This window comes from Vidua macroura, chromosome 24, assembly GCF_024509145.1.
Source record: "Vidua macroura isolate BioBank_ID:100142 chromosome 24, ASM2450914v1, whole genome shotgun sequence".
Lineage (NCBI taxonomy): Eukaryota > Metazoa > Chordata > Aves > Passeriformes > Viduidae > Vidua > Vidua macroura.
In genome coordinates, this window is record NC_071594.1 from 4,870,083 (window position 1) to 4,891,800 (window position 21,718).

Genomic DNA, 21,718 nt, shown 5'->3' on the forward strand with positions numbered 1-21,718 from the left:
TTTCTTGGTTTTTGCCAGGGTTTATCGAGGAAAATCTTGATTTTGCCAGTGGTTTTTGGAGGAAAATCTTGATTTTGAATCAGGTTTATTGAGGAAAATCTTGATTTTGCCAGTGGTTTTTGGAGTAAAACCTTGGAGGGAAACCTTGATTTTGCCTGGGGTTTTGGAGGAAAATCCTGGATTTGCCAGTCATTTTTGGAGGAAACCTTAATTTTGACAGGGTTTTTGGAAGAAAACCCTGATATTTGTGAGGGGGTTTTGGAGGAAAACGCTGGAAGGAAACCCATGACTTTGTGTGGTGTTTTTGGAGGAAAACCCTGCTTTTGCCAGGGTGGTTTTGAGGAAAACCCTGGAAGAAAACCATGAGTTTTATGTGGTGTTTTTGGAGGAAAACCCTGATTTTGCCAGCGATTTTTGGAGGAAAAAAACTGCACTGACTCCATCCCAGGAGCGTGGCGAGGGGGATCCAGCCGGGAGAGCCCCCAGTGATGCCTCCAGGCAGCGTCTGAAGCCTCAGGCGGGCACAGGAGCTGCAGCCAGGCTGGCACGGAGGGAGCTGCTCCCGGCACGATCCCGTTTGGCTGCCAATCTCCGGTGGCCGGGCTCTGTGTCCGCCTTGGAGCGCGGCCAGGAGCTCTCGCTGCAATAAAAGCTCCCCGCGCTGTCTCGCGGCCGCCGGCAGCGCCGCGGCCTCTCCGCGGCTCTTTAAAACGCTCCCTAAAAAGGTTTGGCATCTCCTCCTCCTCCTCCTCTCGCAGCGGCCTCTGGAGAGGTTAATTCGGAGTGACGCTGTCAGCGGCCTCTTTTCAAACATCCTCCTGCTCTGTTTGCTCTCTCCTTCCTCGCCCGCGGCTCCAGCCCCAGCAGGGTTTGGGCCGCGGTTTGGTGACAAAGTGTTGTCACCTTTGGGATTTCAGCTGTCCCAGGGCTTCCCTGGAATGTCCTGCTCTGGGACGAGCTGGGTGACCTGAGTGGCTTTGTTACCCGGCACCGAGGGAGCTCGGCCACCTCTGGCCGTGCGCCGCTGCTTGGGGACAGTCCTGTCCCCGTGGAGTGGCACAGACCGTGCCCGGCAGCAGGGATGTGCCATTCCCGGTGCCACCTGGAAAAGGGGACGCTGCTGTCCCCAGCCCCAGCTGTCAGTCACCTCCCCAGCACCCAGAGTTAATTTGCAGGGCCATGCCAGCCCCGGCTGGGCACGGAGCCGCGGGGCAGTGCCAGGGCCCGTCCGTGTGTCCGTCTGTGTGCCAGGCCACGCCGCTGCCGTCCCTGTCCGAGCTCGTGTCCGTCTGTGCCATCTGCTCCGAGCTGGCTCTGTTTTATCCGTGATTTCCCCCCAAAAAAGCGCACTAAAAGGAGCAACATCAGCGCGAGGCCACAGCTGGAGCCCCCGGGCCATCTCAGGAGGTGGCATTTTGCATCCTGAGGGCTCCTGGACCGGTCACCGCTGGCACAGGCGCGTGTCCCCGCTGACCTGTGCCCTTTCCTTCCCTGTGTGCCGCAGATGAGCGAGAGCGAGACCCTCATCACTATGGTGAACAGGATGGTGGAGACCTCCTCCCCTAGGGCCCAGCTCTACATGCAAGTAAGGCTCAGGCCACCAGGCCCCGCATGGCTCGTGCGGGGTCACCTCCTGCCACCCGGGGTCACCTCCTGCCATCGCCACTCACGCAGCAGCCGCGGCATCCGGCACATCCTGCTCTCGCTCTCGGGGGACGCGCTGCTCCATCCCAGGCTTTGCTAATCCATCCATGAGCCATTCCAAGCCGGCAAATCCTCGTGCTGGCAGCGCGAGGTGGGCACGGAGCTGCCCCGGGTCTCTTGGGGACGGAGCTGTCCCAAGGAATCTTGGGGACAGAGCTGTCCCGGGGACTCTCGGCCAGAGCTGTCCCCGGGACTCTTGGGGACAGAGCTGTCCCAAGGAATCTTGGGGACAGAGCTGTCCCGGGGACTCTTGGCCAGAGCTGTCCCCGGGACTCTTGGGGACAGAGCTGTCCCAGGGATTCTTGGGGATGGAGCTGTCCCAGGGAATCTTGGGGACAGAGCTGTCCCAGGGACTCTCAGCCAGAGCTGCCCCAGGGGACTCTTGGGGACGGAGCTGTCCCGGGACTCTGGGGGACGGAGCTGCCCCAGGACTTCTGGACACGCAGGGCTTGGCTGGTCCTTGTTTTTCAAGGAGAAGTTGTGGGGTGAGAGGAATGCAGCTCTTAAACCAACGGAATAATTCCTGGAACAGGGCCAGGGAATGGCCTTTCTCCCACCCCGGAGGCTCCTTCTGTCCCCAGCACTGGGACATCCCTGCAATGTCACATGGCTTGAGCCCCCCCCCGATGTCACCCACCCTGGGTTGTGCTGCCCTGGGCACTTCCTGGATGGGATTTTCCAACAAAAACGGCGCCTGTTTGCATCTGCTGCCAGCAGGGATGTGCCGGAGGGTGAATCAGGAGCTCCTGGGATGCTCCTCCGGCTGGCCGGGCTCCCTGCCCGGGGGCCGCCTCATCCCGATCCGCCCGGCTCTGCCTCCAGCCCCGCGGGCATTTCCCAGATCCGGATCCATTTGCATCATCCCGGAGTTTTAAATGGCTCCAAAGCGCCCTCTCTGCTTTCTAGCAATATCCATCCCCTCCTGCCTATCTCCTGCCTTTCATCTCCGGCTCCGGGAGGCACTTAATTGCTGAAGGTCCCATTAGTGATTGAGATTTCCAGGAAAGGAAAATGACTCACGGAGAAGCCGGGCGGGGGTAAACAGGCCCTGCTGCTGCTTTATCGGTGCTCCCACTCGGCCGAGGTGGAATTACAGCTCAATCGCGCTGCCTTTGTGCTCCCCGCCGCTGGAATGGTGGCGGTAAATGATTCACGAGGCAGCTCCTCAGGCCCCGCGCGGAGCTTGTCCCTGGATCGCTCCCGCTGGGAATGAGCGGGGAGAGGTTGTGGCTTCATGGCTTCACCCCAATGACTCCCGGCTGATGGGGAGCATCCATCGCCTCCGGGGCTCGGCTCCGGCCTCCTTTTCCCGGCTCGCAGGGAGGGGCTGGGAGCTGCCTCCCCTTCCCTGGGCGTCCCGCGGAGAGCCGCGCTCACCCCTGGCTCTGCTTGCAGGTGACGCCGTTCCCGGAGCCCTACAGGGACACCCTGCACCCCTACAAGATCAGCGAGCAGGACACCGATGTAAGAGCCAGTCCTGTCCCCTCTGTCCCCTCTCTGTGTCCCCTGTCCCCGTAGGCCGGTCACTTTGTGCCCCTCAGGGATAAATCTCCCCCTGAGTTTAGGTCTTGTCCCATCTCCCAGTTTGTCCCGTGTCACCCCGAAGTCCCTGCAATGACAGCAGGAGTTTGGAAACCCCCCCCAAGGCCATAAATCCCAAAATCCCATCAATCCTGGCTGCATTCCAGTGGGATTCTCATCCTGTTCATCCTCTCCCCCCTTTCTCTCCCCCCCTGGCACAGAAGCTGCTGGGGAAGCTCTGCGAGCAGAACAAGGTGCTGCGGGAGCAGGAGAGGCTGGTGCAGCAGCTCCGGGCTGAGAAGGTACGTGGTGGCACCTCAGGTGGCCACATGGGGACCTGGTGGTGGCACCTGCCAGGTGAGGAAGTGACGTCACCACGGGAGGGTGTGGGTTGAACCTGGAGATCCACGTGTGTGTGTGTCCCCTGCCACCCTTAAACCTGGACATCCAGGTGTGTGTGTCCCCTGTCACCCTTAACCTGCACATCCAGGTCAGACTGTCCCCTGCCACCCTTAACCTGGACATTTAGGTGAGAGTGTTCTCTGCCACCCTTAAACCTGGACATCCAGGTGTGTGTGTGTCCCCCTGCCACTTTAAACTTGGACATCCAGGTGTGTGTGTGTCCCCCTGCCACTTTAAACTTGGACATCCAGGTGTGTGTGTGTCCCCCTGCCACTTTAAACTTGGACATCCAGGTGTGTGTGTCCCCTGCCACTTTAAACTTGGACATCCAGGTGTGTGTGTGTCCCCCTGCCACTTTAAACTTGGACATCCAGGTGTGTGTGTCCCCTGCCACCCCTGAACCAGGTGAGCAGGTCCCCTGCCACCCCTGGCTTGAAGGGACATTAAAAACATCTCGTTCCCCCCCCGAGCCTCTATCCCAGGTTCTCCAGCCTGGCTTTGGACACTTCCAGGGATGTGGCAGCCACAGCTTGGGGACGTTTCTGAGCTGGGGGAGACTCCTGGTGTGTTATTGAGCAGCCAGGACCTCGTGGCTCCGTCTGTCCCCACAGGAGAGCCTGGAGAGTGCCCTGATGGGGACACACCAGGAGCTGGAGATGTTCGGGAGCCAGCCCGCCTACCCGGAGAAGCTGCTGCACAAGAAGGAATCGCTCCAGAACCAGCTCATCAACATCCGGGTGGAGCTGTCCCAGGCCAGCACGGTAATGGGCGGGATTCGGGTCCCTTTTGTCCCTTCCCGGATGGAAAACGACCAGGGAATTCCCCTTGGCTGCCTGGGGACCGAAGTCCCTCACTGGGGACAAAGCCAAGTAGGCACCCCCCAGGTGCCACCTCAGCTCCTGGTTCTGTCTCTGCCGTGCCCCGGGCACCTCAGAGCTCGTCCCCTCTGGTGCCACCCCCTCCCCAGCTCGGGGGGCTGTGCTGGGTGCCAAAGACCCCCCTGATCCCCCCCACTGTCCCCTCAGGCCCTGGCAAACAGCACGGCCGAGTACGAGAGCCTGGAGAGCGAGGTGTCCACCCTGCACGATGACCTCTGGGAGCAGCTCAACCTGGACATCCAGGTGAGACGGTCCCCCTGTCACCTTTAACCTGGACACCCAGGTGAGAGTGTCCCATGTCACCTTTAACCTGGAAATCCAGGTGAGAGGGTCCCATGTCATCTTTAACCTGGACATCCAGGTGTGTGTGTGTCCCCTCTGACCCCTAACCTGGACATCCAGGTGTGTGTGTCCCCTGTCACTCCTAACCTGGACATCCAGGTGAGAGTGACACCCTGCCACCTTTAACCTGGGCATCCAGGTGTGTGTGTGTCCCCTCTGACCCCTAACCTGGACATCCAGGTGAGAGTGTCACCCTGCCACGTCTAACCTGGACATCCAGGTGTGTGTGTGTCCCCTGTCACCCTTAACCTGGACATCCAGGTGTGTGTGTCCCCTGTCACTCCCAACCTGTACATCCAGGTGTGTGTGTCCCCTGTCACCTTCAACCTGGACATCCAGGTGTGTGTGTGTGTCCCTGTCACCCTTAACCTGGACTCCAGGTGTGTGTGTCCCCTGTCACCCCTAACCTGGACATCCAGGTGTGTGTGTGTGTCCCCCTGCCACCTTTAACCTGGACTCCCAGGTCCCTGCCATCCCTGAGGTCCCCATGGAGATGAAATCCCCCACCCGTGGCTTCTCCGTGCCCAGCCCTCACGTCCAGCTTCGGCCACCGTGGGCACTTGGGTGCCATCGAGGGGGGCAGCCCCACGTCCCCGCAGCTGCCCCAGCCCCGGTGGCTTCTGGGGAGCAGATCCAGGGATTCCAGCAGGATAAAATCCTGGATGTGGCGGCTCAGCCCCGCTCCGTTCCCGTGGCTGGGTTTGGGGCCGGGCTCAGCCTGGTTTGGGGTTGGCACCGGTGCCCCCGGGACCCCTCCGAGCGCTGCCTTTCCCCCGTCCAGAACGAGATGCTCAACCGGCAGATCCAGAGGGAGATCTGGCGCATCCAGGACGTGATGGAGGGGCTGAGGAAGAACAACCCCTCCCGAGGCACCGACACGGCCAAGCACCGAGGTGAGGGGGGCTGTCCCTGTGGGGGGGTGTCCCCGATGGGCTCCTGCTCAGCGGGATGAAAACCCTCATCATTATCTTATAATTATCTTTAATTGCCTCATTCCTCCGCAGTGGCCCTGGGCCCCTCGGGCACGTACAGCTCCAACAGCCCTGCCAGCCCCCTGAGCTCTGCCAGCCTCACCAGCCCCCTGAGCCCCTTCTCCCTCATCTCCGGCTCCCAGGGATCGCCCACCAAGCCAGGCCCCGGCGAGGTCAGTGACCCTGGTGTCCCCTGTTTGTCACCAGGGGGGATGGCGGGCTGCTGGGCACCGGGCACGCAGCTGCCTCCCCTCGTGGCACCGTTTTGGTGACATGGATGGGCCCTGGTGTCACCTGGTGACTTTGGGGTCCTTGCAGGGCTGTGGGTCCGGAGGGACGGGAGTTGCTGAGCTCCAGGAGCAGCTCCTGGTGCCACCACAGCTGCTCCGAGTGCCCTCGCCCAGGGCTGGTGTCACCTCCACGCACAGGACATTTATTTAGGGCGTAATTTGGGGACTCCCAACCCCGCCTGGCTGCACAGAGGCCATACCAGTGCCCCCAGGAGCTGCCAAGAGCCCTTCACTCAGACAGCCCCCAAGCCCTGCCTGGCCCTGGGGACAAGCAGCAGGATGTGGGACACCGAGAGGGACATCCTCTCCTCCATCCCTTCCTCCGGGACGCTTCCCGCCGTGTTTCTCTCTCTTTTCTAACTCTCTCTTCCTTCTCTGCTCTCACGCCTCCCGCTCCTGCCCGCCCCAGGAACCGGGCCCGCCTCGACCTCCCCTCCCCAAGTCCTACGTGCCCCTGGAGTCTCCTCCGGCCGTTCCTCCGCTCCCCAGCGAGAGCCGCCTCTGGCCCTACCCCGCCTCCCCTTCCTGGCACCAAGGAGAGGCCAAGCGGGGACAGGTACCGAACCCTGCGGGCACCGCCGCCTTCCTCCTCCTCCTCCTCCTCCTCCTCCTCGTGGCATGGAAGGCGCTGGGATGAGGCAGGAGCCGGAGCTGCCCGCCCCAAACCCGCAGGGACAGCGCGGAGGTGGCGCTTGGCGTGGGGACAGCTCTGCGTCCTGCAGCCCTGCCACGCCCCTGGCGTCCCCAGCCCTGTGCCCGCTCAGGACAGGGATTGTCCCCTCCTTTTCCTCCTCCTCCTTCTCCTGGGGAGGTTGCCCCTGGTTGTCCCCTCTGCTTTGCTCTGCCTCTGTCACTGTCCTTCCGTGTCACCGCTCGCCGTGTGGCGCTGGCAGCTCCGGGGCAAACCTGGATTTGGGAATGCCTGGTGACACCTCGGCTGTGTGTGGGGGCACAGGTGACACGAGTGTCCACACAGCGGGGTGGCACGTGTCACTGTGGAAAAGCAGTGGCTGTGCCAAGCCGGGAAGGGGCACGGTGCCAGCGCAGGTGGCACTTCCAGCTGCCGTGGGTGGCTGTGTGTCATCCAGGGGTGTCAGGGTGAATTTAGGGGGACACAGCGGGCTGCTGGGCCTGTTGTCACACCCCTCTGTCACCCCAGCAGTTCCTGGGCTGTTCCCGGGGGATGAAGAGGGGAAGGACCCCAAAAATGCCCCTGTGTGACCCCAAGGGCACGGGGTGCAGCAGGAGCCCAGCACGGAGCCAGGATGTCCCTGTCCCCAGCTCCTGGAGGCTGTGGAGGGATTGTCACCCTGTCCTTTGTCCCTCCCTGCGGGGACAGCAGGGACAGGAACAGAGCCCTCTCAGCCTCTCTCCCCACAATTTCGGGGTGCTCTGGTCCCACCTGGCTGCTGTCCGTGTGTCCATGGAGGGTGTCCATGGTCTGGCTGTCACCAAGAGCAGCGAGTGTCTCCTGTGTGTCCCCTGTCACCCCAAGAGCAGCAGCTGTCCCCTGTCCCTGTGTCCATGGTCTGTCTGTCACCAAGAGCAGCAGGTGTCCTTTGTGTGTCCCTGATCTGTCACCCCAAAAGCAGCGGGTGTCCCCTGTGTGTCCCCTGTCACCCCAAGAGCAGCGGGTGTCCCCTGTGTGTCCCCTGTCACCCCAAGAGCAGCGGGTGTCCCCTGTGTGTCCCCTGTCACCCCAAGAGCAGCAGGTGTCCCCTCTCTGTGTGTCCCCTGTGTGTCACCCCAAGACCAGCGGGTGTCCCCTGTCCCTGTGTCCCTTGTCTTTCTGTCACCCCAAGAGCAGCGGGTGTCCCCCCTTTCTGTCACCCCAAGGCAGACGTGGCCCCCGGGCAGGACTGGGGCTCACTGGGGACCTTTTCCCCCCTGCACAGCCCAAACCAGGCCTGGAGCAGAGCAAGAAGGAGCCCCCCCGGCCCAGCCCCCCCGGGCCCGCCCCCGAGGGGCTCCCGCAGAGCCGGCCCGAGCACGACGGCGACAAACAAGGAGCCCTCAACAAGGGTACGGCACTGGGGACACCCGGCAGGACCCTGGGGGTGGCACTGGGACCCTGCCCCGGGTCCCCGAGGGTTCATCCTGGTGTCGTGGTGTCCCCGCAGTGGGAATCGTCCCCCCCAGGACCAAGTCTCCGGCGGAGGACGAGGTGGTGCCCAGGAGGAATGGCCTGGCCAACGGGCTCAGCTCCCGGGTAGGGCTGGGCTGGGGGGGCTGGGGGGGCTGGGTGAGCCGAGGGGGGCTCTGCTGGAGCCTGGGGACAGGAGTGTGGCTCCATGTGTCACCATCCACCTCCTGGAGACCCCCAGGGTGAATTGAGCCCCTTCCCCGCCGCTGCCGGGAGTGGCATCCCAGGATGGGAGTGGCAGACATCCCAGCGGCTCACGGCGCAGGGGTGTGGCACTGGGAGGATGTGACCGGCCACCAGCGGGTGACCGTGAGGCTGGACTCGTCCCCAGGAGAGACCCAAGAGCGCCGTGTTCGCCACCGAGACCAAGGTGAAGATGAGCGTGGAGGAGCAGATCGACCGCATGAAGCGCCACCAGAGCGGCTCCATGAAGGAGAAGCGGCGCAGCCTGCAGCTCCCCGGCCCCCAGCCCGACCCCCCCGGCACCAAAACCCCCTCCTCCTACAAGGTGGTGAGTCCCTGAGCCCGGCGGAGGGAGCGGCGGGGACGTCCGCGGGGTGGCACAGGCGACAAGGGGACATCCGCGGGGTGGCACAGGCGACAAGGCGCCGCCCCGCGGGGACGCTGAGCGGGGCGCGGTCGCTCGCAGGTGCGGCGGCACCGCAGCATCCACGAGGTGGACATCTCGGACCTGGAGGCCGCGCTGCGCTCCGACGAGCCCGGCAAGGTGTACGAGACGCCGCAGGAGGAGATCGCCCGGCTGCGCAAGATGGAGCTGGAGCCGCAGCACTACGACGTGGACATCAACAAGGAGGTGAGCGCGGCGTGTCCCCGAGTGTCCCCAGGGTGTCCCCTGGAGCTGTGTGCGCGCTCTTGGGGGTGAGCAGTGGCGGCTGGAGTCCCCAGCGTCCGGCACAGGGCACCTGCTCAGCTCGTGCCGCTGTCCCCAGCTGTCCACGCCGGACAAAGTCCTGATCCCCGAGCGCTACGTGGAGCTGGAGCCCGAGTCGCCCCTCAGCCCCGAGGAGATGAAGGAGAAGCAGAAGAAGGTGGAAAGGATCAAGACTCTGATTGCCAAATCCAGGTGAGGCTGCAGCGCCCACGCTGGCCGTGCCAGGGGTCATCCTGAGGGGGAACAGACCACCCACCTGCAACCTGCACCGCTTCCCTGGGCACCCTGAGGGGCACTGACCACCCACCTCCGTCCCTTCCCTGGGCACCCTGAGGGGCACTGACCACCCACCTCCATCCCTTTCCTGGGCACCCTGAGACCACCCACCCACCTCCACTCCTTCCCCACCCACCCCAGAGGACCCTACCACCCCTCTCCCCCCGTCCCATCCCATCCCATCCCATCCCGGGGGTCCTGGCTGACCCCAGGTGCCGTTCCCAGCCTGCAGAACGTCATCCCCCTGAGCGAGGGGGAGGTGGACGCCCCCCAGGACCCCGAGGTGCAGCTGCAGGAGCAGGAGAAGAGGATCGAGATCTCCTGTGCCCTGGCTGCCGAGGCCTCGCGCCGCGGCCGGATGCTCTCGGGTGAGGAACGGGGGCTTGGAGGACCCTGCAGATCCCTGGCACCCCCGAGGTGCCAGCAGGGCAGGGGGGTGAAGGCAGGTGCCGATTTGGCAGCACGGCGAGGGCACGGTGGGCAGGAGAGGGGTCAGCCGTGGGACAGGGGGACAGGTGATGCCAACAGCTCCTGAGCCTGCCTGCCACACCTGGGGCTGCCCGCCCCGAGATCCTGGGATGGAGCGGGCATTCCAGCCGGGCACAGCTTCCAGCACGAGGGTGGCAGTGCCCGGCTGGGTGGCATGAGGTGGCCATGAGGTGGCACGGTGTGGCTGAGCAAGCACGGTGGCACCCCACGCAGGGAGGTTGTGGTGGCACCCCGCGCCCAGGGAACTGTGGTGTCACCCCGTGCCAGAGGGACTGTGGTGGCGTGGGCTGGCACCTTGTGGCCATGCATGGTGGCGCTTCGTGCTGGGGGGGGATTGTGGTGGCACGCTGTGCCCAGGTGAGCATGGTGACATCCTCTACCTGGCTGACCGCGGTGCCACGCCGTGCCTGGGTGCCCGCGGTGCCACGCCGTGCCTGGGTGCCCGCGGTGCCACACCGTGCCTTGTCCATGAGGAGCCCTGCCGGGAGCTCACGTGTGCGCGCTGTGCCCAGCTGTCACTCTCTGTCCTTCCTGCCAGCTGTGGCTGTTTGTCCTGCCCAACCATGGCTGTTTGTCCTGCCAGCCGTGACTCTCTGCCCTGCCGGCTGTGATTCTGCCCTACCAGCGCTTGCTTCCCCCCCTTTCCTTCCTCTTTCCTCCCTGGCCCTGCCATCCCCGCTGTCCCCTCCGCGCTGTCCCCTCCGCGCTGTCCCCTCCGCGCTGTCCCCTCCGCGCTGTCCCCTCCCCTCTCCCGCGTCCTTCACCCCCCTCTCCCGTTTCTCGTTTCCAGCTCAGTGCGCTACCCCCAGCCCTCCCACCTCCCCAGCCTCCCCGACTCCACCGACCAACCCCCTCTCGTCCGAGCCGCCCCGGGCCGACAGCAGCCACCTCATGCGGGTGTGAGCCTGTGACGTAAGCACCTCTTCTCTCTGACGTCATCCCCTCCATCCCCTCGCTGCCACGTCAGCCCCGGCTCCTCCATGGACCGAGTGTCCCCCCGCTAAAGCCGAGCCCCCAAGGCCAAGGGGCCGTGCAGGGTGGAAAAGGGGGGGCCCAGCATGAAAACCGGGGGGTCCCAAACTCCCCTGGCTCCTTGGAGCCAAATCCCGGCCGCGTTTCCCACGGGGGGCGGGCGCGGGGTGGAGCCCCCCCAGCTCAGCCCCTCTGTCCTGTCCCCCCCCCCAGCTCAAGCCCTGGCTGCTGCCGGCGCCACCAAGTTCCACGGGGCCACGTTTTAGTCCCCTCCTGAGGTGACACCGAGCCTCGCGCCACCGTCCTCGGTTCTCCCGGACCCCCCTCCCTCCCTCCGGCGGCGACACCAGCGGGAGATGTGGCACCGACGGGAGCCCCGTCCCAAGGAGACGGAGGAGGGCCGGGGTTGTCCCCAAGGAGCCCCCAGGGCTGTCAGTGGCCACAAGGACACACCTGGACAGATGTGACAGCGGCCACAAGGACCCACCTAGACAGATGTGACAGTGGCCACAGGGACACACCCAAACAGATGTGACAGCGGCCACAAGGACACACCCAGACAGCTGTGACAGTGGCCACAGGGACACACCCAGCTGTGACAGTGGCCACCGGGGCACACCTGGACAGCTGCGACTGGCCACCAGGACATCCCCGGGCAGCTGTGACAGTGGCCACAAGGACACACCCAGACAGATGTGACAGCGGCCACCGGCCCAGTGGCAAGCACAGGAGTCCTGGGACAGCCCCCCAAGGTCTGTGACGGGGCTCTTGGGGTGGGGACCCGCCTGTCCCCACCCCGGATGGTGCTGCCACCTCCCAGCGCACCTGGGGGCTCCTCCTCGGCTCCTCGGGCGCCGTTTCCCCTCCCTGAGCTCTGATTTTGGAACCCGTCTGTGTCACCACCCGCGGCTCAGCCCGAGGAAGAGGGGACAGGGCGGATGGAGGTGGCACTGGGGGGACACGGAGGTGCCCAGCGCGCTCCAAGGGCTCTCCAAGCGCGGAGCGGGAGCTCTGGGCAGGGATGGGGACGTGGGATGGGGGCAGAGCAGAGAATTGGGGTGCCAGGCGGGATAAGGGAGCTGTGGGGTCGGCAGGGACCCCCGTCTGGAGGGTGGGGATGGTGCTGAGGAGGGGTTTGGGGACAGCAGGGTCACCTGGGGACCCACTGCCACCCTCCAAAAATCCCGCGGCTCTCCAGCCCCTTCCAGCGGTTCGGATTTCCTGTAGCAAATTCCCCCTTTTCTTTATCATCCTGGAGGGTGGGAAAGAAGCAGAATCCCTGGAAGGATGCGAGCGTGGCAGGGCGGACGGAGCCAGGAGCCGGATCCCAAATCCCAAATCTCCAATCCCAAATCCCCTCCATCCCTCCTGGCCCGATCCCAAACCCCCAGGACCTCCCTGCATCCCAATCCCAACTTAGCAATACTTGTAGGATCCCTGGAGCCCTAAATCGCGCTCCCGAGCCCCCCCCAGCCCCTTTAGCTCATAAAGCTGGCCCTTTATTTTGCTATTTACATGCCTTAATATATGTTTGATGGAAATTCTACATTTATAATATATATCTATATTTGGTTTTCCTCTTCTTTTCCCGGGAAAAAGCTCGTGCTGAGCTCTCTCTTCTCCGCAGGATTTGTTGGCGCCACTTCTGCCAACAAAAAAAAAAAGATTCTTTACCAATTTATCAGAGGGGGGAGGAAATAAAAAAAAAACAACAAAAAAAAAACCAAAAAAAAAGAAGAAGAAAAAAAAAAAGGGAAAAAAACTATTTAAAAAATATATCTATTTTTTCTGCTTTTATTAAAAGCAAATTTATTTAAAATAAAATATACAGAGACTGTAAGTTTGAAGAGAGGATGAGTTTATTTCCCTGTGTCCCCTCTCGGGTCACTGGGGCAGACCCCCCTTACTCTGGGGACACCTTGGGGACATCCTGGGGTGGCTGTGGGGCAGCAATTCCCATCTCCAGGACCCAAAGCTCCCATCCCACCCTTCCCAAAGCCACCAGCTGCTGTCCCCAAGGTGTGACCCGGCCGCGATTTTATTTTATTTAAAAAAAAAAACCCGATAATAATAAAAAAAAAAAGGAAACCAAACCTTAATGAATTCATTTTATTTTGGTTATTATTTTTCATAAACACTTCATAAAGCAGTGACTTGTTAACCCAGACAGGATTTGCATCGGGAGGAAATAAATAAATAAATAAATCTATTTATGCATTCGGAGAGGGTGGGACGGGAGGGCTTTGGGATATTTTCCTAGCAGTAGAGAAATAAAAATATCTATGAAACAGCGACGTTTTCCTGTCTTTTTTTTCCAGGTGTGGGCTTGGATGTGGATTTTGATGTTGGGTTGGAGAAGCAGGGGGTGCCGGGGCTCCAGAGGCAGCTGTTCCTCCCTCTCTCTGGTTTTTTTTTGGGATTTGTTTTCCCATTAGGGTTGGGTTTGGTGCTTGGCCAGGGATAGAATTCCCGTCCCTGGGCCGTTTGTGGGGTGAATTTTGGGAATAGCTGGGTTTGGGTGGCTCTGGGGTGACAGAGGTGAGGCAGGGACCCTGTGCTGGGTCTGGAGGAGCCGAGATTCCCACATCGACCAGCAAATCCCGGGCACTGGGAGATTCCCAAAACTCTCCTTTCCCACGGAGCAGCCTGGGATCCATGGGATCCATGGGAATCCACATGAGCTGCGACTCCTGGGGACATTGCAGGGACCTCCGCTGTCCCCTCGGTGCCACTCGGCCACCCCAGGGAAGTCACAACCTCCCTGGTTTTCCTATTTTAGGGATCCATCCCATCCCATCCCATCCCATCCCAGGGAACTCATTCCACTGGGACAGGGAGGGCAGGACCAGCAGGGTCTGGTGGCCACAAGCCACCGTGTTCCCCCCTAGAGCTACCATGTCCCTTCTGGAGCCACCACATCCCCCCTGGGGCCACCGTGTCCCTTCTGGAGCCATCGTGTCACCCTGGAGCCCGTGTCCCTTCTAGAGCCACCACATGCCCCCTGGAGCAACCATGTCCTCCCTGGAGCCACCATGTCCCTCTGGAGCCACCGTGTCCCTTCTAGAGTCACCATGTCCCTCTGGAGCCACCATGATCCCTGGAGCCACCACATCCTCCCTGGGGCCACCATGTCCCCCTGGATTCACCATGTCCCTCTGGAGCCACCGTGTCCCTTTTAGAACCACCATCTCCTCTCTGGACCCACCTTGTCCCCCTAGGAGCCAACATGTCCCTTCTGGAGCCACCGTGTTCCCCCTGGAGCCACCATGTCCCTCTGGAGCCACCGTGTCCCTTTTGGAGCCACCAATGTCTCCCTGGATTCACCATGTCCCTCTAGGGCCACCGTGTCCCTTCTGGAGCCACCACATCCCCCTTGGAGCCACCGTGTCACCCTGGAGGCACCGTGTCTCTTTTGGAGCCACAACGTCCCCCCTGGAGCCACCACATCCCCCCTGGAGCCACCGTGACCCCTGCAGCCACCGTGTCCCTTTTGGAGCCACTGTGACCCTCTGGAGCCACCGTGTCCGTTCTGGAGCCACCACATCCTCCCTGGAGCCACTGTGTCCCCCTGGAGCCACCACGTCCCTTCTGGAGCCACCGTGTCCCTTCTGCAGCCACCACGTCCCTCCTGCAGCTACCACATCCCCCCTGGAGCCACCGTGACCCTCTGGAGCCACCACGTCCCTTCTGGAGCCACCGTGTCCCTTCTGTAGCCACCATGACCCCTGCAGCCACCGTGTCCCTTCTGGAGCCACCGTGTCCCCCGGAGGTGGCACCGTGGGCGTTCCCAGGCCGTTAATGATTCCCAGGATGACGTGGGGACTAAAGGGCTTTTCCAAGGGTCACTCCGCGAGTGGGGCCACCCTCGCCCGGCCTCGCCCAGCCCCGTCACCGCCAAGATGGTGTCCCTGAGCGACTTCCAGCGTAAGCAGGCACGGGGTGGTCGTGTCCCGGCGGGAATTCCGGTCCCGGCGGGAATTCGGGATCCGGGAGCTCCGTGGGGACATTTGGCAGATCCCAGTCCTGGCTGGGATCCCCCTGGATGGGGTGGTTGGGGCAGGGAGGGGTGAGGTGGAAAAGGGGATGGGCTGAGGGTGAGGAGATTTTCCAGGATCATCCGAGGATCATCTCCAGCTTTTCCTGGAGGAAAAGGGGAAAGGAGAAAGGGAAAGGCTCAGGGAAAGGCTGGGCAGGGATTTCCCGCTGAGTTTTCCTTGGTGGTTCCTGATTTATCCGGTGCCCTCGGGGGTTTCTGGGGCACCAGCGGCCTCCTCCAGGCCTGGCCCAGGTGTAAAGGCTGGCCCTGAGGTCTGGGGGAAAAGCCCAAAGGGTATTTTTGGGAAGGAACGGGACAGGGAGGCGCTGGGACCCCAGGTGTGGAGTCTTTGCTCACCTGTTTTTTCCACAGGGATCGGAGTGGGCCTGGTCGGCTTCGGCCTCTTCTTCCTCCTCTTTGGGATCCTCCTGTACTTCGACTCGGTGCTCCTGGCTTTTGGGAACGTGAGTAGGGCCGGGCTGGGGGTCCCCAGAGCCGGATCAAGGAGCTGCCCTGACCCTCTCCCCTCCCTCCTCCCAGCTCCTCTTCCTCTCCGGCTTGGTCTTCATCATCGGCTTCCGGAGGACCTTCACCTTCTTCTTCCAGCGGCCCAAGCTGAAGGGCACCAGCTTCTTCTTCGGGGGGCTCATCGTGGTCCTCATGAGGTGGCCGATCCTGGGGATGCTGCTGGAGGCCTACGGCTTCATCTCCCTCTTCAGGTGTGGGATGGGATCCTCAGGATGGGATCCTCGAGATGGGATCCTGGGGATGAGGTCCCTGGGATGGGATCCTTGGGATGAGATCCTTGAGATGGGATCCTGGGGATGAGGTCCTTGGGTTGGGATCTTCAGGGTGAGATCCTTGAGTTGGGATCCTCAGGATGGGATCCTGGGGATGAGATCCCTGGGATGGGATCCTTGGGATGAGATCCTCATGATGGGATCCTTGGCATGGGATCCTCAGGATGAGGTCCTTGGGTTGGGATCCTCAGGATGGGATTCTGGGGATGAGATCTCAGGGATGGGATCCTTAGGATGGGATCCTCGAGACGGGATCCTCGGCATGGGATCCTCAGGAGATCCTTGGGATGAGATCCTCATGATGGGATCCTCGGGATGAGGTCCTTGGGTTGGGATCCTCAGGGTGGGATTCTGGGGATGAGATCCTCAGGATGGGATCCTCAGGATGGGATCCTCGGCATGGGATCCTCAGGAGATCCTTGGGATGAGATCCCTGGGATGAGATCCTTGGGATTAGATGCTCATGATGGGATCCTGGGGATGAGATCCTGGGCATGGGATCCTCATTATGGGATCCTCGGGACGGGATCCTCGGGATGGAGCCTGGGCTCGGGGGATGCTCCCCAGAGCTCAGCGGGGCCTTTTGTGTCCACACAGGAGCTTCTTCCCGGTGGCTTTCGGGTTTTTGGGCTCCCTGGCAAACATCCCCCTGCTGAGCCAGGTGAGAAGGGGCTGGGGACCCCTCGGGGTGGGCAGTCCCTGGCTGGGATCCGTCCCCACGGACGGGATTGCACGGGAAATGTCACTGTGGTGTCCCCAGAGCTGACCAGGTGGATGTTCCTGCTAATCCTGGTCTGTCCCTGTCGCAGCTCCTGCAGAAAATGGGGGACAGCGGCTCCATGGTGTGACCTGACCGGTTCTGGGCCGAGTGGCTGCGGCGGGACAGGGTGAGAGAGCCCCGGGTCTGGCTGTCCCCAAGAGCTGGTGACTCTTCTGTCCCCAGGACCCTCAGTGCTGGCCAGAGCCATCCCCCAGCAGGGACGGTGTCCCCTCACCGTCCCACGGAGCTCCTGAGCCAGGCGCCGGGGTCCAAGGGCTGTACCAGGCTGGGTTCTGGAGTTCTTGTGGTTATTTAATTCTTTTCTGTGAAAGATTTAATTTAATAAAAAAAATGTCTGAGAGCGAGCTCAGACTCAGCTCCTTCTGCATGGCTCAGGGCTTGTCCCAGCGCTGGCACCTCCCGATGTCACCGGGAGACATTCCCATGGCTGAGGGTGGCACAGGGACATTCCCATGGCTGAGGGTGGCACAGGGACATTTCCATGGCTGTTCCTGGAGGTGGCACAGGAATCTTTCCATGGCTGGAAGTGGCACAGGAACCTTCCCCTGGCCATGGCTGGGGGTGACACAGGGACACTCCAATGGCTGGAAGTGGCACAGTGACCATCTTATGGCCAGCACTGGGGGTGGCACAGGGACACTCCCATGGCTGGGGGTGGCACAGGGACATTCCCATGGCTGGAGATGGCACAGGGACCATCCTTTGGCCAGCACTGGGGGTGGCACAGGGACATTTCCATGGCACAGGGACATTCCAATGGCTGGAAGTGGCACGGGGACATTCCCATGGCTGGTGGTGGCACAGGGACATTTCCATGGCACAGGGACATTCCAATGGCTGGAAGTGGCACGGGGACATTCCCATGGCTGGTGGTGGCACAGGGACATTTCCATGGCTGGAAGTGGCACAGGGACATTTCCATGGCACAGGGACATTCCCATGGCCAGCACTGGGGGTGGCACAGGGACATTCCCATGGCACAGGGACATGCCCATGGCCAGCACTGGGGGTGGCACAGGACCCTCCCCCAGGGTCACCGCAGGTGACTTTGAGGAGTTTTTGCTGCCCCAGTTCCTGTCCCCAGGAGAGCAGCGTGGAGACCTCGGCACCTGCCTGGCTCCGGGAGCGCCGGGGAAGCTGGAGCTTAATTAACCTCATCAAAGTGCTCCTCATTAACGTGCAGGAATTAATTAACGACTCTGAGCTGAACCTGTTCCCTCCAGAGCCCCATGGGAGATGGTGGCTCTGTGCCTGTTGTCACCTGGCTGTGCCAGTTGTCACCTGGCTGTGCCCATTGCCACCTGTCTGTGCCTGTTGTCACCCAGCTGTGCCCATATTCACCTGGCTGTGCCCATTGTCACCTGGCTCTGTGCCCATTGTCACCGGGCTGGGCCCATTGTCACCTGTCTGAGCCTGTTGTCACCCAGCTGTGCCCGTTGTCACCCGGCTGTGCCCGTTGTCACCCGGCTGTGCCAGTTGTCACCCAGCTGTGCCTGTTGTCACCTGGCTGGGCCCATTGTCACCGGGCTGGGCCCATTGTCACCTGTCTGAGCCTGTTGTCACCCAGCTGTGCCCGTTGTCACCCGGCTGTGCCAGTTGTCACCCAGCTGTGCCTGTTGTCACCTGGCTGGGCCCATTGTCACCCAGCTGTGCCCATTGTCACCTGTCTGTGCCAGTTGTCACCCAGCTGTGCCTGTTGTCACCTGGCTCTATGCCCATTGTCACCTGGCTGGGCCCATTGTCACCTGTCTGAGCCTATTGTCACCTGGCTGGGCCCATTGTCACCTGGCTGTGCCTGTTGTCACCCAGCTGTGCCTGTTGTCGCCTGGCTGTGCCCGTTGTCACCTGGCTGGGCCTGTTGTCACCCAGCCATTCCTGTTGTCACCTGGCTGTGCCTGTTGTCACCCACCCGTGCCCGTTGTCACCTGGCTGTGCCCATTGTCACCTGTCTGAGCCTATTGTCACCTGGCTGTGCCTGTCATCACCCAGCTGTGCCCATTGCCACCTGCCTGTGTCCGTTGTCACCCAGCTATGCCCATTGTCACCTGGCTGGGCCTGTTGTCACCCAGCTGTGCCAGTTGTCACCCAGCTGTGCCTGTTGTCACCCCGCTGTGCCCATTGCCACCTGTCTGGGCCTGTTGTCACCCGGCTCTGCCCGTTGTCACCAGCCCAGGTGTGCTCCAGGTGAAACCAGGGCTGGGAGGGGCTCTGGGCTCATTGGGGCCCCCAGGCCCCAGCTCGGGGAAGGGATCGCGGCCTTTGCGCGCTTTGATGGCAGCAGGACGGGAAAATGAGATTCCTGGCAGGGACCTGGAGGGCTGGAGCCTCCTCAGCGCCTCGATTCCTGTTTGCTCCAGCTGAAAATCCCCGACTTTTCCTGGTGAGGATTCATTCTTAGGCCTTCGTGGATCCAGTGAGGGATTCCTGCCTTTCCCTGATGCCCTGGAAGCTCCTGCGGTTGGAAATTCCAGTTCAAGGATGTTTTGGGGCTGCATGAGAAGAGTTCAGGATCTTCCCTATGGATCTGAAGGGCTGGGGATGAACCCAGCACTGTCCCAGGAGGAAGAGGAAGATTCCCAGAGGCTGCTTGTGCAGGATGAGGAGATGCCTGAGGTTTGGAGCCCCCATCCCTGTGGAAGTGAGTGTGGAGGAGCAGGAAACGTGCCCTGGGAGGTGCCATCACCTCACCCTGCTGGCAAAACCAAGCCGAGGATGAGGAGATGCCCTGGATGGCATTGAGGGATCCCGGAATCACGGAATTATTTGGGTTTTTTGGGATCTTAACGCCCATCCCATCCCACTCCCCGCCATGGGACACCTTCCCTTATCCCAGGTGGCTCCAAACCCCACCCAGACACTTCCACGGGGCAGCCCCAGCTTCTCCAGGCTGGGAGGATCCGCAGGGAAGGGCTGTGAGCTCCCTTGCCCAGAGCTCCTCTCCGGAAGGATTTTCCCAGGAATGTTTCCCCCCCGCCCAGCTCTGTAAATCCTCTCTCTGGCAGGGTTTTGGTTTCAAGCACAAGCTCTGGGTTTGCCCTGACGTCAATCCCCGAATTCCCCTGGTGCTGGTGCCATCCGGAGCCTCCCCTAAGCCCTTCCCAAAAGTTGTTTTTTACGCCGGAGCTTTTCGGTCACCCGGAATGAGGATCCTCACGAGCCTCGTGTGGTTTCACCAGCAGCAAAATCCTGGATTAGAAAAGCGTGGAAAACGCCAGGGAAGAGCAGAAATTCACCTCCTTTTTTCTGTGCTGCTCCAGAAAAAAAATCCCTCGAGAAATCAAAGCTGTTCTGCCAAACTTCCCAATGATTTTGTTTGGAGCGGGAAGAGCTAAAAAATTTGGATTTTATTTTAAGGAAAGCACCCACACAGCCTGGCAGGAGAGAGGAACAAGTTTATCCATGGGGAAGGTGATTGCTGTCTCTGGGAAAGGTTTTCCTTCCACTCTCCTTGAAAAACAGGCAGGAAAATAACAGGAGAATTCCCTGCTATTTCCAGAGGAGCTGCTCCTGACGGGATCTGTAATTGGATAAAGCCCCGGGATTTTGGAGCAAGGTTCCCCACATGGATCCAGTGAGGGATTCCTGCCTTTCCCTGATGCCCTGTGAACCTCCTGTGGTTGAAAACTCCACTTAAGGGATGTTTTGGGGCTGCATGGGAAGAGTTCAGGATCCTCCCTGCGGATCTGAAGGGCTGGGAATGAACCCAGAGCTGCCTGATGTCCCTGTCCCCTTCCCTCCCGTGTCCCTGTCCCTCAGAGCCCCCCAAAAAAACACTTTTCCAGGTTTTTTAAGTCTTTTCCATCGCAGCAGAGGGGAATGGTGAATTCCTTGGGGGGGTTTTCCCAGCACTGGGGACATCCCAGAGCCCTGGAGCTGGAACAGCCACCCCAGTGGCCACCCCAGAGCAGCAGCCCTTGGCTCCCTGATGGTTTTGGGGAAGTTTCTTTTCCCTGCTTTCCCTCCATTTCCCATCCCTTGGCTCCCTGATGGTTTTGGGGAAGTTTCTTTTCCCTGCTTTCCCTCCATTTCCCATCCCTTGGCTCTCTGATGGCTTTGGGGAAGTTTCTTTTCCCTGTTTTCCCTCCATTTCCCATCCCAGGGGGTTTTGGGGCCACCCCAGTGGCAGGGAAGGGTTGTGCCCCTCTGGATCCCCCATCCCACTGCCCTTCCCAGCTCTGGATCCCACACAGGAGAGGGGTCCAGCTGTGCCCAGAGCATCCCAAATCCTCTGGGATCCTACAGATGTGGCTGCCCTGGACCAGAAGGGGCTGGAAATTCGCATCCCCACGGCCCCACATCCCGGGACCCCTTTTCCTTTGAAGTGCTGCTGCAGCCGTGGGGAGCGGAGCTTGGCAGAGCCCGCGGGATCCCGGGCAGGGATTTATGGCCGCGGGCTCCCTGCCAGGCCCTGCAGCTCCTGACCCCGCTCCCTCCCCGCAACCTGCGCCGGCCACGAGGCTCCCCGGAGTGACGCAGGGACGCGGGTCCTGCGTGGGAAAAGACGTCAGGGATGGGGACAGAGCCCCGTGGGGCTGAGCCCTGGGGTCAGCAGTGCCCTGGCAGCCAAAATCCCACAGGGAATGAGGCGGTAGACCTCCAGTTTTGGGGGAAAGTTGTTTGGAGTTTGTGGGGTGTCCCCTGGATCGGGGTGACAGCAACGCCCTGAACAAATCCCATAAATGGGAGGGTGATTGTGGGGCTGGGCTGGGGCTGGGGGGGAATGTGCCCTCGGGGTTCATCCAAAAACATTTTTATTGCCTTTGGAGTAATTTCCCACCGAGATTCCCAAGGTCAGGAGACCCTGGGAGCCGCGGGGCTGATGCAGCACCCCCACCCAGGGCTGGGCACTGCCAGGGAGGGCACAGCGGCCTGGAGGGGGGGCCAGGGGTGCAGCTGGAAGCTCCTGAAGGTTTTGAGCTGCATCTCCCATCCCAAACACCAGGATCTGACCCCGTATGGAGCAGCTGGGATGAGTTTGGCCGTTCCCTGCTCCGAGCTCCAGGCCTGGTTTAACAGAGCTGGGGCTGGGGGGGTTCCCCAGGGCATCCCCCAAAAGGGCAGAGGGGGCTGGGGGGGTCTTCACTCGGTGTCTCCATGGCCAACAGGGCTGAGTGTCCTTTGCTATTCCCACTCCCTTGGGGAAAATCCCATCTGCAGCTGGAGTTTGGGGACATCTCCTTGGCCGGGATGTCACCCAGACCTGTGCCACCACCCAGCACGC

At 61.4% G+C, this 21,718-nt stretch overlaps 2 protein-coding genes across 11 annotated transcripts in view; both read left to right on the forward strand.

Moving 5' to 3' along the window:
- Window positions 1-11,182, forward strand: part of PLEKHA6 (pleckstrin homology domain containing A6) — a 43,112-nt gene extending 31,930 nt beyond the window's left edge. For 5 of the 10 annotated variants that reach the window (XM_053998308.1, XM_053998310.1, XM_053998312.1 and 2 more), the window contains 16 exons: window positions 1,505-1,585; window positions 3,100-3,168; window positions 3,447-3,527; window positions 4,239-4,388; window positions 4,653-4,748; window positions 5,629-5,740; window positions 5,852-5,991; window positions 6,518-6,664; window positions 8,004-8,130; window positions 8,229-8,317; window positions 8,583-8,762; window positions 8,901-9,065; window positions 9,202-9,335; window positions 9,645-9,787; window positions 10,699-10,820; window positions 11,094-11,182. In XM_053998308.1, the coding sequence (XP_053854283.1) occupies window positions 1,505-1,585; window positions 3,100-3,168; window positions 3,447-3,527; window positions 4,239-4,388; window positions 4,653-4,748; window positions 5,629-5,740; window positions 5,852-5,991; window positions 6,518-6,664; window positions 8,004-8,130; window positions 8,229-8,317; window positions 8,583-8,762; window positions 8,901-9,065; window positions 9,202-9,335; window positions 9,645-9,787; window positions 10,699-10,811 (1,827 nt within the window). In that variant the 3' untranslated portion in view covers window positions 10,812-10,820; window positions 11,094-11,182. The remainder of the gene's footprint in view (window positions 1-1,504; window positions 1,586-3,099; window positions 3,169-3,446; window positions 3,528-4,238; window positions 4,389-4,652; window positions 4,749-5,628; window positions 5,741-5,851; window positions 5,992-6,517; window positions 6,665-8,003; window positions 8,131-8,228; window positions 8,318-8,582; window positions 8,763-8,900; window positions 9,066-9,201; window positions 9,336-9,644; window positions 9,788-10,698; window positions 10,821-11,093) is intronic. The other 5 variants (XM_053998315.1, XM_053998318.1, XM_053998314.1 and 2 more) reach the window with 4 other exon arrangements.
- A 3,544-nt stretch (window positions 11,183-14,726) lies between these two features.
- GOLT1A (golgi transport 1A) lies at window positions 14,727-16,841 on the forward strand. Its single transcript, XM_053998186.1, has 5 exons — window positions 14,727-14,804; window positions 15,289-15,380; window positions 15,457-15,635; window positions 16,314-16,377; window positions 16,526-16,841. The coding sequence occupies exons 1-5, from the start codon at window positions 14,780-14,782 to the stop codon at window positions 16,562-16,564; spliced, it is 399 nt and encodes a 132-aa protein (XP_053854161.1). The 5' UTR covers window positions 14,727-14,779; the 3' UTR covers window positions 16,565-16,841.
- Window positions 16,842-21,718: the final 4,877 nt, after the last annotated feature.